The sequence below is a fragment of the Petaurus breviceps genome, unplaced genomic scaffold (genome assembly GCF_028583685.1).
Source record: "Petaurus breviceps papuanus isolate PSGF00001 unplaced genomic scaffold, PetGlider_PUasm1.0 90752, whole genome shotgun sequence".
Lineage (NCBI taxonomy): Eukaryota > Metazoa > Chordata > Mammalia > Diprotodontia > Petauridae > Petaurus > Petaurus breviceps.
In genome coordinates this window covers 10,256,043-10,271,919 of record NW_027187336.1, presented here as the reverse complement: position 1 = coordinate 10,271,919, position 15,877 = coordinate 10,256,043, and the positions used below count along the sequence as shown (strand labels likewise).

At 40.7% G+C, this 15,877-nt stretch overlaps 2 protein-coding genes across 12 annotated transcripts in view; one reads left to right on the top strand and one right to left on the bottom strand.

Moving 5' to 3' along the window:
- The window catches only part of LOC138146065 (transmembrane protein 163), a 29,211-nt gene extending 25,887 nt beyond the window's left edge, over positions 1–3,324 (top strand). The window contains exons 2-3 of the mRNA XM_069067759.1: positions 1,378–1,519; positions 2,322–3,324. Of these exons, the coding sequence (XP_068923860.1) occupies positions 1,378–1,519; positions 2,322–2,382 (203 nt within the window). The 3' untranslated portion in view covers positions 2,383–3,324. The remainder of the gene's footprint in view (positions 1–1,377; positions 1,520–2,321) is intronic.
- A 3,487-nt stretch (positions 3,325–6,811) lies between these two features.
- The window catches only part of MGAT5 (alpha-1,6-mannosylglycoprotein 6-beta-N-acetylglucosaminyltransferase), a 397,474-nt gene continuing 388,408 nt past the window's right edge, over positions 6,812–15,877 (bottom strand). For all 11 annotated transcript variants that reach the window (XM_069067800.1, XM_069067805.1, XM_069067798.1 and 8 more), the window contains one exon: positions 6,812–13,914. In XM_069067800.1, the coding sequence (XP_068923901.1) occupies positions 13,716–13,914 (199 nt within the window). In that variant the 3' untranslated portion in view covers positions 6,812–13,715. The remainder of the gene's footprint in view (positions 13,915–15,877) is intronic.

Genomic DNA, 15,877 nt, shown 5'->3' with positions numbered 1-15,877 from the left:
TTCATCATTTTCTTGCATTGTTCTCATTTCTCTTCCCAATTTTTCCTCCACTTCTCTTATCTGCTTCTTAAGGTCCTCTATGGCCTGTAACCAGCTTGTATTTCCCTTTGAAGCTTTTGGTACAGAAGTTCTGACTTCACTGTCCTCCTCCTGTTCCATGCTTTGCTCCTTTTTGTCCCCAAAATAGAAGTGTATTGTTGGAATCTTCTGTCTGATTTGTTTCCTTTGCTTGGTCATGTCGCCCCTCAGTCACTTGACGCCTGAGCTTTTTGCCACAGTAGGACTCTGCCACCAGACAGGGGAACTTTCATCCCAAACACTGGGGTTTTCTTTGCTATCAGAGGTATTAGATGGGTGCCCTCTCTGAGGTCTCCACACGCTCTGGCAAGCTGGACACATACCCCAGGACCTCCACCCTAGACTGCAATCCAGATCCAAGCAGGTTAAAGCAAGAGTGATTACCCCTCAGACTGGTGCTTGGGCCCCCTACACTCTGCAGGCCAGGAGCTGAAGCTGCCATGTGGCGCTGGCTGGCTGTGCTGGCGTCTCAGCAGCTTCTTGCCCTGGGGGGCAAAAGCCACACTCTCCCACTTATTGGTCCCAAAGTCCAGACTGCACTGACCTCTCACTTTGTCCTTCACATCTATGTGTTGATAAATCTGGAAATGGCCACAGCTGCTTCTGATCTGGAGTCCCTCCGGCCAATGGCTGGTCAGGCCTGCCCTGGGGCTAAAGCCTCTGCGTGGGGCTGGGCTCAGCTCCCAGAGCACTGTGCTGGCCGATTCCTGCCAGCCTGCCGGGCTGTCCTCAGTGGGAGGTTAGCTTCTCTGTGTCATTTTGTGGGTTCTGCAGCTCCAAAGTTTGTTTAGAGTCCCCTTTTTACATGGATTGGGGAAGGTGGAAGCCGGAACAGTGGGGAGGTCCTGCTTCTACTCCGCCATCTTGGCTCCGCCCTCAACTCCTATTTCTCTTCCTCATGACGAAATCAAGAGGGTTATTAAGTTATACAATATGATCTTATTTGTAAGACTACACTGGACTGGGAATTAGGACACTTAGGCTTTAGTCCCAATTCTAACTAGGGAAGATCCTTCTGTTCTTTGGGCCTCTATCTGTTAAATAAGGGGTTGGATTAGATTCTGTCTAAGGATTCTTCCATTTCTAACTTTCTGTGATACTTCTATCTTCATGTGAAACCCTTAAGGGCCTGAGGCCCAGGAAAATTTGGTCATTTACTCAGCATGTTTACTTTTTGAGGCAGGGTGCCCAAGGAAATTGTCCAAAGCTTCAGCACATGGGTTCTCTTGTACGATGACTCAGATTATGTCTTCCGAAGCTGGGTGTTCTTCCTTTAAACATTATGCTTCTTATTTCCAGGCTTCAACTCACTTGTAGGTGGAGTGATGGGATTCTCCATTCTTCTCAGTGCAGAAGTGTTCAAGCACAATGCATCTGTCTGGTACCTGGATGGGAGCATAGGAGTGTTGATTGGCCTGACCATATTTGCCTATGGAGTCAAGTGAGTTAAATTTGTGTTCTTATTTTTCACTTGTTCTTTAAGCATACTTCTCCATTATCCTCTTTCCCCCAACCACTCTCCCACTCTATATCCAGGGATATGTAAGTAAATTTAAGAGCTCAGTAGTGCTGCTTTATATTTTCCAGTATTAACTCAGGGGCTTAGGAAAGTGTGTTAACTTTCAGGCCATTAGGAGAACATGTATTGCATAGTAGCTATAGTGTGCTTAAGTACATCATGAGAAGATACTGAATACATATTTCAAATTGTTTACTCAAAACAATGAGTAACTATGATGCCTGGTCCTCTCCAGTCTATATAAGTATAGTCATCTCTCACTAAGTACCTAAAAGGGAATCATTTGAGTCATTGTATCTAATGACGTGGAAGAAAAGTCATAGTATTTTACAATAGCTTTGGTTCTGTCATTAAAAGTTGTAGCTCCGGTTCGAAATAACCATTTCTGATAGACATTTTTTTAAAAAGTCAAATTGATTTTAAACTTCAGGGTTTTATCAGTGGTTCAGTGGAATATGATGATGCTGTTGATGACTATGAAACATTTATATGGCACTTAAAATTATCAGAACAGTTTACAAATATTATCTCATTTGATCTACCTGACAATGCTGGGAGTTAGGTGCTATATTGTCCCCATTTTATAGATGAGGAAACTGAGGCAAAAACTTGCCCAGGGTTGCACTACTTAGCTAGTATGTGTCTGAAGCGGAATTTATGTTCAAATGGTAGCCAGACTGATGGTCAGGTTTTAAAGTGACCTTATTTTGGTTTTATCTTTCAGATTACTCATCGACATGGTGCCTCGGGTGAGGCAGACCCGCCATTATGAAATGTTTGAATGAAGGGAACTGGTGGAGGCAGAGCCAGCTGTCCCTTACCCTGCATCAGTAGCATGAGGACTCTCAAAAGTACAGGCAGATGGTGCCAACATTATTTAATTGAACATCCAATTTCTTTCTAGGGAATTTTCCTTTGTAAAATTTATTCTAATGGAAAGTAGATCCATAAAAAGAGATAAGTCTGTGCACTGCTCATCCCTCAGTACCACAGGCTCCCTTTCCCTATTAAAGTTCGTCACTGAACCATGTATAGGAGGGAGAGATGAGATCTTAATTTTCCAGCCCTAACTAGTGGACGCTTTTTTGTGCTCTAGAGTGAAAATCTTCTCATGGATAGGATAAGACCTCTACTTAGTAATCGAGGCCCATTCTGAAAGAGTTTTACATGTGACATTGGGAGCTCTGTTTCCACTCAGTGAGGCTAAGGGGACCCATAGCTTTCTCCTACTCAGTCATCCCTTCAGTGACATTCAAGTATGGCCCTCTAATTTCTAACAATGTATTTAATTGGTTTCATACTGTTTTACTAATCTTAAATCTTAACCAATTAGTTTAAAAGAAACTACTCTATTTTTAAAGTATTTAGTGACACGTATAAGAGCTTTGCATGGACCAACCAAGCACATGTCCCTTTTCAGTGACCTTCAGAACTTGAAAGTAACTATTAAAATGGATCCATTTTTTGAGAAGTAAAAACTGAAGTCTTTTATTTGTAAAAAATAAAAATTATATATATATATAATCTATATGCATATATCTATATGCCCTGTTAAAAATGGTAAATGGTATATGATGGTGTTAGTGATGATACACTCTTCTCTAAAGGGCAGGACGTTTTCAGTTTGTGCAATTTGTTAGATTAGACTCTTCTGTAAAAATGTTCATCCAAAACAAGGCATTCTATACCTCTAACACTGTTGCTTCTCTAAAGTAATGGTGTATGATCAATAAAAATATCTATTTTATATGTTATGGGGAGATAATATTTCTAAGTATTTTTCACTCTGCAAGTGTGAGGCTGTTATTTTCCCTGGATGATGCTTTTCTTAGTTGTGGGCTTTTTTTTTTTGTTCTATGATTTTATTCCTGTGTCAAATATTCCATCCACCAATGCAGTTGAAGAACACCTCTGCAGCTTTGTTTTAGAGCCACCAAGAGATTATGATTTTCAGGTCTTAAGGCAGAACTTGAACCCAGGTCCTCCTGATACTAAATCTGGCATTCTATCCACTAATGCCATATTGCCTCTCTAGATAGTGACTACATAATATGAGGAAAATAAGTAGATTCTACTGTATGTAATCCCTTAGTCTCTAATACTTATGTGTTCTAGGTTATTTGTGGTAAGGAGATATGTGTGTGGGGGTATGAAAGTGCATTAATGAAATGCCTACTATGTACCTAGCACAATCTCATTTTGCTTTTCAAAGCAACTCTGTGAGGTAGGTGCTATTAGATCCCCCATTTTATAATTGAGGAAACTGAGGCAAAGGTTAGTGACTTGCCCAGGTTCACATAGCTAGTAATTATCAGGGGCCACATGTGAAATCAGGTCTTCTGGACTCCAGTTCTAGTGCTCTTTTCACTGTGTCACCTCACTGCCTCTGGCAGTAAGTTTTCTGTCAAATATTTAGAGATAGTAGAGAGCAGGAAAGGTACAATGGGATGAAAAGAACAGTTCTTTTAGGGTTAACTAAATGGTTGCTTAAATTCTGTGATCGTCGGAGTATATCTTTAGACCACTGGATAGATGAACAATCTAATATCTCCATTTTAGAGGTGAAGAACCTGGAGCCTAGAGGCTGTAACTTAGCATTAGAAGCCCAAGGTAACATTAGCAGAGTTGGCATTTGAACCAAGGTCCTCTGATTTCAAATTCAGGGTTTGTTTCACTCAGTTAGTATGATTTAATGGTCAAAAAAGCAAATATAACTTTAGGCTGCACTCACAGACAAATGGGTACTGAAGTCTGCCTTTGTCTGCCTGTCTGGACTACTATGTTTGGTTTTGGGAATAACATCGTAAGAGGAATGTCAGTAAACTAGGGTATGAACAGAGAACAAGGGTAGAGAAGGATCTGGAAGAACTAAAATAATTTGGGCTATTTGATTTAGAAGTAAAAAGATTGGAAGAATGATGTGGGTTATTGTTCAGTCATGACCTCATTTAGGGTTTTTTGGCAAAGATAGTACAGTGGTTTGCCATTTCCTTCTCCAGTTCATTTTACAGATGAGGAAACTGAGGCAAACAGGGTTAAGTGACTTTTCCAGGCTCACACACCTAGTAAGTGTCTGAGGTTGGATTTGAACCCAGGAAGGTGGTCTTCCTGATTCCAAGTCCAGTGCTATATCTACTGCACTACTTAGCTACCCTGGTGTGAGTAGATGAGAGAAATGATAGATATCTGCAAATACTTAAAAGATAATTGTGTTGAGGAGAGATCAGACCCATTTTCCTTGACCTTAGGAAAACACAATGGGGAATTATTCAGGGAGGCAGTTTTTGGTTCAGTATATAAAAAAGAACTTCCTAACAATTATTGCTATTCAAAAATAGAATGTGGAGTTAATGTTGAGCTTTAAGGTTTACAAAGTCCTTATCTCACTACAGCCCTGCAAAGGAGAAAGTATAAGAATTATATTCATTTTGGTGTGTTATGAATCTTTCTCTCCAGGTGCAGATCAACAGATGATCTGTAACTTAAATCTTAGACCCTAAGAGGTTATGAATTGCCTGTGGTCACATAGCCATTATATGTCAGAAGTAGAATTTAGAGTCAGAAAGATTATGGTTCATGGTTGGCACTCCACATAATATGCCATATTGCCCATCCCTCTGATTTCATAGACTAGGAAACTGAGGCTCAGTGACTTGCCTATGATTACACAACCAGTGTCAGAGTCAGGAAACATCGCCTCAAAGGCCAGCGCTATTTGCCACACCACACACCCTTATCAGAGGCACCTAGTGATAGGAGGCCTCCATGATTGTGTGAAAGGTTAGAGTAGATGACTTTTAAAGTTTGTTCTAATGGGAAGTAGATTCATAAGAACAGATGTCTGTTCACTGCTCATTCCTCAGTACCACAGGCTCCCGTCCCCATTAAAGTGCATCACTGAACCATGTATAGGAGGGAGAGATGAGGTCTTACTTTCCAACTCTTAAGACTTCAAATCCACAGAATCACACATTTAGAACTGGAAGAGATCATCTGGTCAAACCTCCTTCATTTAGAAACTTCTGACCAAAATCACATAGATAGTAAGGAGTGCAACTGGGCCTTGAATCCAGGTCATCCATCAGGTATGAGGCCTGTCCTGCTCTACCACAGAGGTGTGTTATTCAGTATGGAGTTGATCTACAAGTACTGCCTCTTGTAAAGGTGGGGTGAGAAGTTGTAGTGTTCAATGCTTTATTTTCTCCAATGCTCTGCTAATATTACAAACTCTAGGCTTCTAGTTTCTTTACCCCTAAAATGAAGATGTTGGGTTATGAATCTACCCCTGGTCTAATGGTATCATACACATCAGAGGGGGCCCCTAAGGCCATGGGGAACACTACATACCAGCTTCAGGTGTCTCCTCACCTCAACTTCTTGCATCAAGGTTCAACGGTACTATCAACTGTCCTAGGTTTACATGGGGATTTTTGGTTCAAGAATGAATTCGATGCCAACAGGGCATACTCTAAACTCCAGGGACCACTCTTGAGATTTTCCCAGTTTTCTCTCCACTACCTCCAAAGCAAATCAGAGGTGAAAAGTCTCTGGAACTTCTCTCTAGCTCCGATCATTATTAAAACAGGACACAAATGAAAGCTTTTATAACCCAGAGATAAGTAATAGAAATAATTATTTATATCTTAGAGGGAAAAGGAAGAAACATTTATATAATGCCTACCATTTGGCGTTTTATTTCCTTCAGTCATGGTACCTGGACTCAAAGGAAAACTAGGTTCATACACAGGCTCTCCTCTCAAGGTACCGGCCTTGTGTTTTTAAGGATAGTTTGTGCAGGAAAACTAAATGCTTCCATGAAAGTGTATGTATGTGTGTGTGTATGTGCATGTATGTAAATTTTGCCTTTCCTGGGCTATTTTACTAGCTAGTTTTTATCAGAGTATTATTACACAGGATTCAAATCATAAAATGAAGCTAGTTCCCTGTTCCCTTTTTTGATACATGTGGAGAGAGAACATACAGAGACATATGGTCTGAAGTTGGTGTGAGGAAGAGTAAAGAGTACCCCCCCCCCCATGAGTATTTTAAATCACTAAAGCTTTGGTTGTCCCCACTTCCTCTTGAACCACTCCCTGGTCATGCCATCAACAATTAGTTTCAATGGGCTATATTTTGATCAATCAGATAGAATTCAAGTGACTGATGTATGTGGATCCTGGATTTCCCCTCCAAACCAAAAATGAGTCCTGCCAGTCACACAAGAAAAAAGTTTATTGAAAAATAAAGTTCTCCCTAGTTTTCTCTACAACAGTGAAAAACAAGCATCGTTTTCTATGCCAGTAAAGTACATTCAGACATTTACACCTTATTTTTAGAATCCCGGACTATTAAACCTCAGAAACTGAACAATAGGAAATAGTTATAACCAGTATTTGGTGAGCTGTGAGCTGTTTGAAGAGTATAGTGGAACACACCAGTCTGCATATTTAAACTAAGCTTAAAAATATCAAGGTTATGAATTCAAACTATAGTGGAAGGGACGTTACATCCTTTGGCATCAGATTTACCATTCACAAACCCATTGCTTTTAATATCTGGGCAGACTGGTTAAAAACAAAAACAAAGTCCCAAATTTCACGGATTCCAGCTATCCTGTAGTTTGCTCCCTATGACTGATACCAATTGATTTTGAGGTACATGGAGATGTGTGGCAGAATTTCATCTAGCTAGACCGCCTTTAGCCTGAGGGCCCTTCATTATGCTTCAATTACAAACCTCTTCCCATAATATTTTTGGCTTCCCTATCTTTCTCCTCTCCCCCATTACTCTAAAAGCACCATTTACAAAGGTAAAGTTGGCCACACTAGATATTAATTTCCTGAAATCCTCCTAAAAATGTGGCTTCCCTTTTTGTCTCTAGAAATTGTTCACTTGCCTACAACTCCCCATCCAGTGGGTAGAGATCCATTGCCCTAACTGCATAAGTTCAAGTAATTGGGATGGAGGTGGGTGGCAAGGTGATACATTCTATGCCATCTTCCTCTTTTTGTATCCACAAAAGGGGAGAAAAGTACAAAAATGTCCATTCAGTTGAAGATGCAGTCAAGGTTTTTATATCAATGGATTAGTTGGTGTTCCTATATCTTTTAATTACAATCATATGAGGTGGAACATAGGAAAGAAATAGCTTTTTAAACTATGATGTTCCTTCAAGGGAATTAGCAAGCAGACTTGTAAGGAAAATTCTAGAAACCAGGGAGGAAAAAAATTAACTGGAATTTCAGTAACAACTGATTTTATTTAAAAAGAATGTTAATAACCTTGTTCATGTCTTGACTTCTTTGGGAATCATACTTTGGAAAGGTAACATTCAAGGTTATGCTCACAACAGTTTTAAGGGCAAATTCTAGAATTCACTCTCCTTAGGACTTGAGAAACTACAAACAAAACTTTATTCCTTTAAGTTTGGTGCAAACATCATGAGATGACTAACTACCTAGAGTCTAATTGGGGTGATAACATGACTGCTCACAGTGGCTACTTATGGATTCCCCCCATCCAGCAGGGGGCAGCAAGTTACCCTAGAAAGTAGGAAGAAAGAAATTATCTTTATATTGAGTATCTGAAATATAATAAAGTCTTATTTATTTGAAATTCAGAGGGGAAAACTAAAACAATATTGTTTGAAAAGTTGCCTTTCATTTGGTATACAACTTCTATAAGGCAGAGGACACTTTAAAGATTAAATTAACAAAAACTAAATGAAAGCTTCTGAAGATACTTATGGATGAAGGTCCAGTTGTGAGTAAGAGAGACCCATCCCTAAATTTTGTTTCATTTAGGGCTAATATGCTACATATTTCAAGTGAACCAACCTGTTTCAGGTCACAAAGTATTAGAAACCCAAGAATTAGAATTTAGATTAGCAAGGCCTAGTGCTTAGGGCAGGCTAGATGGATAATCCTTACTAGGTCAGTCAAGAATAGGGTTTTCATTTAGACACTTTGAAATCACCATATATGGAGTGTATTTACTTTTGCTATATTTTATGTTGTGGAAGGACCTGAAATGTTAAGGAATCACTTGGTCCTATATAGCTTTTTGGAATGAACTGCAGAGAGAGCAGGTCCTTTTGGACATTAAAAATCTGGTTTTCCATTTCTCTTGGTGCCAACACGAATCAAAGACAGTTTCCTTCAGCTGTGGGAAATTGCTGTCTTCTCAAATTACATGTGAATCTAGTCCTATTTGCTTGTCTCTTCCAATGAAGATGCTTTATAGCCATATAAGGCTGGATGGGGATTGAAGAAAGCTGTTAAGTGAATTTAAATATGCTTTTAATTAATAAATAAAATAATCCAGGCTTAGGACAGAAACACACACAATGGAGCATGTCGTTAACAAAATAAACAATTTTCTAACAAGTATTTTTCATGAAAACAAACCCTTTTATTCATGGGGAAAGCAAAAGAGTTTCTCTCCCAGGTTTAGACACAACCTAGTATTGTGAGAGAGGGTAAAATGTGGAGGAAAACCAGCCAGGCCTTTGGAAATAGCTGTCCCCAGGAGAATGACTTGAATTGGTCTTGACTAAAGAGCATATAATTGTAAACATTTTCAGTTAGACCCTTAACACTTTACTACTCTCCTTAACTTTATGTGGGACTCACTGAAATGTTGAGAAAATCTCCACTTCCAGGTAGGGGGAAAAAAAAAGAATCACTATCTCCTTATTTCTTGCAAATACTTAAATAATAAGCCCCCTCCCCACCAAGTTATTCTCCTTTTTTACTCTTATATAGCCAACAACCTAATATCCTAGAGACAAATTTTGAAAATCTTAGTGGATCTGAGGTTCTTCTTTATGCCAATCTACTCAAGGTAGCCATAAAGGGCTGAGTGAGTTTCTTCTATGTCTTCCCACCATGAGACTGGGAATTGGGTGTGAACTCCACTTTCTCACTCATGGCCCTCTCAATGAGGATTTCTGATCAAGGGGAGGCCACAGAGAGTAGACCTTTGGAAGGAATGATATTAATAATTTCTTTCCCATGTCATTTTTTCCTGCTTTGTGCATTCATGGGGACAGAAAGGGCATTTTGGAGAACATATGCTACACACATCTACATTTAGAACAAGGTAGACTCATGTGGCAGAACTGGTGTTCTGTTATACTCCTTCAAACAGCATCTGGCTCCCAACATATAACCCCAAAGAAAAATGAAAAGGCACATGATTTAAACAATAAATATAGCCTAGGAAACAGAATCTGACGTTTCTAAGCACGAGGCCACGTTTGAGAAAGGAACAAGTTATGGGCAGCAGCAGCAACAAAAAACCTAAGTAAAAATGCAGAAAGCCTCTTCATAAATGTGCAAATCAAGTTGCATATATGAAATAAATGAGGTTTTTATTGGCATTTAAAAACAGTGTCTATTTCTCCACTTTACCTTTCAAAGGTAAGCTTTTTCTGTTAATCATCTTTAATAAATTATGTTAATTTTTTTCTTAATTTTTCTAAGCTCTTAGGATCACAATGAAAAAAATCAGAAGTCACTCGGAACAAAAAGGTACAAAAACAGAAAAAGGAAAGTCTAGGAGAGCTATGCTTACAGCTTAGGATAACATTGGTTATGCTTAGGGGTTTGCATCCCTCCCCCTCCCCCCCCCCCCCACACATTGTCAATGACTACAAATTTGCTTAGGATTCCATCTAGGCCTGCAATTGGCACAGACACAAAAGTTAGGGGCAGGGATCTGAAAACTCCCTGGCCAAAAGGATGAGAGGCCTGTGTGACCAGGGCCCTCCTGATTCTCCCTCCCAAAGGGTTGACCTATACATAAGTCAATCCTTTTGCCTTTCCCAGGGGAAGGTAGGGGAGGGAAACAATAGAAAGTTGTCATCCACCTCCTTCAACAGCCAAGTGAACAGATACGAACACTCTTGAAATGCATCTGATTCCAGTTGTGTCTTTGGACCTTGGTCCTGATATAAGAGGCATAGGTCCAAATCTCATGCCCAGGGTTGGGGAAAAATGCCCTGGGCAACCTCCAGATTGACTGTGACACCATGACTCCCAGTAAGGTTTACAAAGCTAGTCCTCACAACAACCCTGTGAGGTAGGTGGTTCAAGTATAGTGATGCCGATTTTACAGAGAAGTTTAAGTGACTTTCCTAAGGTCACAAAGCAATAAATGTCAGAGCTATAACCTGGGCCTCTTCAGACTCTAAGCCTAGGACTTTTCATTATAACACCTTGCAAGGTTACAAAAATATAAGGCTAGAAATCTCCTTTTAGGCCTATATCCAGTGTGTGGTTTGGGGGAAAAAAAAGGAACTGGAACTATTTAATGTCGGAATTTTCAAAGCAGCAGCGGCTTCTCTTGGCTGTCTGACAGGCAGGCTTTATTGGGGGAAAATGGAATTAAGGAGCTGCAACTGCGTCCTAGTGGCCAGCTTCATCCGTGAACCCAGAAAGGAGGCCTGCAAAGGAAACACGCCGACTTCTCCTTTCAGAGAGAAGGCCTCTCTTTGTCTGTTTCCACTAGCTCTCTCCTCCAACATGGGGGAAACTAGCAGAGTGCTGGGAAAGCCAGCCTTTGTCTCCTGTCAGAAAGAGCTGAGAAGTCAGGGCTCCCTCTGCCGGCCTCAGAGCAGCACTAGCGGCCCCGGGGCTTTGGTAACGCAGTGCTCACAAGGTGGCAGTGTCAGCTCGGCTATGCGATGGGAAAACAGCTGGACTCCCCACACAATGCAGGCAGCAGGTTGTTAGTAGAATGCTGCCTTTCTCCATGTTCTCAGTGTAGGTGACGGGTATCTGAAATGCCACAAGGAAGTGGTGCAGGGGTGCACCTGGCTGCATAGCCTGTCAAGGGATTTGAACAAGATCCCTCTTGAACTTGGTATAGCCCCTACTGTGTAAGGCCCACAGAAGCAGCATCCTAAGCAAAATCTCATGTCACAAGTACGTTGCTACTTATTTGACATACCCCTACATTAAATGCTTACGACAGGGATCTTTCTCCTGAACCCTGCAACATCACTGCCCGTGAATGACCAGGGCTGGTGAGGTTAGGGTGTGTGGAGCAGAGACAGTGAAGAAATCAATTCAAACCCTAACTCTGGGTCTTTGGCAGCCCATGCAGAGCTGAGGTCATACATTAGGTACAATTTAGGAGAAGGAATGGGGTCACAAAGACAGAGAGACATCAAACTTTCCAGACACAAAGTCTCATTAGCAAGGGCTCTTCCCCTATCTTGTCTCCACCAATTCTACAAACCACAGCTGTGGGCATCAACTGTACAGAAGCCAAGTGCTCCCAGAGTGACCTGAATATTTCTCAAATCTAAGTGGCAAAGATAGTCCCATCTGTTTCTTCCCACTGAACTAGTCACAAAGAAAAGCCACTTTCTTGCTTAAAATTCTTAGAATCCCAATGAGAGTTGAGAGATAGGAAAGGAATATTTGATGAGAGATCTTCCCAGGGTCCATTCTCCTTTGACAGAATACATTTCAGTTCTTTCATCTTCCTATCAGGAGACACAAATTCAACAGCAACATCCCCCAAAAAACCTGTCAGCTGGCCATATGGAAATCCACAGAACTCTGTGGGACCATAAGTTAATTCAGATAAGGAGAGAACCAGCGACCACCTTCCCTTCCTGACCCCCATTCAGAGATGTTGGACTTTTTATGAAACTGATCAATCAAAATATCCAACACTGAGATATAGGGCTGAGCAGACTGAATTATTGGGTGAGGAGATTCCTAGGGCTAAAGGGGGTGATGCCCTCCTGGGTACCTACAGGCAAAGTTATCTCTGTTCTATACATTCACCCTTTTCTCTTGGCTTTTCAATAAGCATCCACAAAGACCTTTGATTGACCTATAAAATCAAAACAAAATGCTGCCATTTGAGAACCCCCCCCCAAAAGTGGAAATTTAGGTAGAATAATTTATAGTCATTTATTCTGCTCAAGAAGCCTGTTTTGTCTTTCTTCCCTCCCTGCCCTCTGTACTACTAGACCCTAAAGAAAAACCACCCAATCTGAAATCTGGTCAGGGAAGAGTGAACAAATTCTTTCTCAATGTCACATCACTCCTGCCCATACGGTTTCACATCAACTACTTCCCTCAAAGTCAAAAGCTAGTAGGCCATTAAGTATTAGGGTGGGTTTTTTAGTTTCATCTTTTCTATTTTCCTTATTCTATCCAGTAAACTTTAGGTGAAGACAAAATACAGCAAACTGGAAAGCTAACAATATTATTCATATAACATTGATTCCCTGTATTGTTTTATGTAGACTACTGGAATTGAAGGGGAAGAGAGAGCTTTCTCTTGTAAAATTGCACCACCTAATGGGTTTGAGCTGTAGGCTCTTGGGGCACTCCCCAAGCACTGCTATTCCCAATCATAAAACTCATGTCTTTCTAAGCTGCCTGAACTATCCCTCTCACCTTTGCTGAAGAGATATCGGGGAAACTGACTGATGCCTTGGAGTGTACCATTTGGTTTTAAACAGCAAAGCCTTCTGACTGTTCTACAATTTGTCACTCTTTGGGAACCTTCTCATTGTGCCCCTCAATCTAATTCCCTGACTACAGCTCTACATCAAATTCTTGGCACCTCCTTCCCTTCCTCCACCATCTCAAACTATGCTGGAATGCTATTTAGTGAACGCAGAAGATGGACAGCAGAAGGAAAAAAAATGCATCATTCCTTCCTTTCCTTCCCTAACCCTCCCTAGCCCTCCCACAAATAAATAAGTTAATGGATTTAGGAATTTTTCCCACACAAGAGTCTTCATGACCATCTTAACTGTTTTTTTTTTTTTAATGAAGCATGGAACTTCATTTATTTTTATCCAAGAGCAGCTGGATGGCTTTGGAAGAGTCTCACCACAGTTGCTCACTGAAGTTTTTTTTAAAAATCCCGACCGTGAGGAAGTCAGTCCACTGTACTGTCTCTCTCTCTGTTTTGTTGCCATTTAGAACTCCATTTTGTTGTTTTAATTCCACCCGTAGCAAAACCAACATCTAAACTAAAGACCTAAGAGTTCTGGCAGTCAGGGCAGTCCTTGGACCACCCCATCCCTCCCTGCCCCCAGTTAGGTCCCTTCCCATTCGAATCAGATGGGGCCTGGGATTGTCTGCTGCTATAGGCAATCTTGACAGAGAGCTACTTGGCCCTTGATATAGTCCCTGCAAGGGCATATTCTCTTGTGCTTGGGGTGGGCTCCCGCGCAGCTGAACAGCAAAAGATCACCTTGAAACACACAATGTTTTTTCTTGTCATCATATGAGGGCACCAGGATGTCATTGGCCAGTTCTGTGGTGTGGCATACCACCTCGTACCTATAAAGGAAAGGACAGGGAGACAGGGAGTTTAGATGAAGGTTGGAGCCTATTCACCACTAAGTGTCCTAGAAACAAAACTGTTCCCTAGAAACTGTTCCTGGATTGCTTTGTTGGATTGTTGGTGAAGTCAGAGTATTCTATAAGAAGCCAGAGAACCTGGGTTGCTCAAGTACTAGGTCAGCTGCTTACACCCTGTATGATAACCTCATGGGGCCTCAGAGGAGGCTGGCTCAGGTGATCTGTAAGCAACTTTTAAACCCTAAATCCTATGGTCTGGTGAGGGGCCTGGTCCCAGAGCTTGCCAAAGTCAACAGAACTTAACTAAAATGCTGACTATAAATGAAATTCAACATTTTGGACATCATTATTGGTTGCCATTTGGTAGCTTTAAGCTGGACATTATGAAATACACAAAAAGAAATACTTTGGATTGAAGACATTTTGGCTCCCCCAACCACCAGAGAGCACAGTGGGACATCCAAGACAGCAAGAAAGAATATACTATTCTTCCACTGAATATATGAAATATAGTAAAACTTCCATTTATTTGAAATCCAGAGGGGCAAGAATAATTTTGGTTTAACCACAAATGTGATAGAATGACATCTACCCTGCAATCGTTCACTCTGCTATCAGCCTTCCAAGTCTTTGCTCAAACTGCTCCTGAAACTTCAAATGTCCTCCCTTCAGTTTCGTACCTCTCAAATTCCTGCCTTTCCTCTAAAGCCTAATTCTAAAATGCTACCTACCTCCTCCAAGAAGCCTTCCCTGATTTCCAAGGTTGGAAATCACTTTCTCCCTTGTACTTCCAGTAGTACTTCATTTTATAACTTTCAAATGAACTTGTGAAAAGACTATACATTGATCCCATCTATGTGTATCCACATGTTTGTCGGTCTCATTCTTAGAAGGGAGAATAGGGAGCATTTATTTGATCTAACTTTTATAACCCTTCCCGAACACTGTCCAGAAGGGCAGTGGTTGGCAAATAGTAAGCACTTAATATTTTTTGTTGTTGTTCAGTCATTTTCAGTCATGTCCAACTCCTTGTGATCCCATTTGGGGTTTTTTTTGGCAGAGTGACTGGAGTGGTTTGCCATTTTCTTCTTCAACTCATTTTACAGATGAGGAAACTGAGGCAAATAGCATTAAGTGACTTGCCCAGGGTCACACAGCTAGTAAGTGTCTGAGGCTATATTTGAACTCAGGTATTCCTGATCCCAGGTCTGGAGCTCATTCCACTGGGCCACCTAGTTGCCCTGATAAAGATTTATTGTGTTTACATGTATAGACACACACACACACACACACACACACATATATATGTGTATGTATATATATATATATATATATATATATATATATATATACATTATAACATACAATATGGCACAGTAGATAGAGAGCTGATTCAGAAGCCAGGAATTTCTAGCTCTCTTGCATACTAGTTATGTGACCTTGGTCAAGGGGTGTGTCGGTAAATGTCTAACAAACATGCTCTCCCTCCAAAAATATTCAGGACACACTTTTTAGTTGAATCCTCATCATTAACACTTTATTAAGTCTAGACAATCAACAAAACAATAAATCAAGCCTTGATAGCATTTGGTGACTTCCCAGGTATAAATGCTCACACCGAAAATTCAGCAATTGTTTTGAACTTGTTCCATTCCACCCTGGATCTGGCACAAGTTGCTTAACCTCTCAATATTCTAGGTAACTAGAAGACTACAAATTACAGAGAGGGGCTGGCCTGCTCTCATAGGTGTTTCCTCACCTGAGAATTCTCAATATAAGTGAAATCCTCAGCCCAGGCCCTATTTCTAACTCTACATTATTATGACTGATCCTTTTGTGTGTACATTACAATGCTCTGTGGGAAAAGAAATTAGCATAATCCTTGATTCCTGCTTAGGTATAGCAGGTGTTTGGGGTTTTTCCATCTTTATTTTCAAAATTA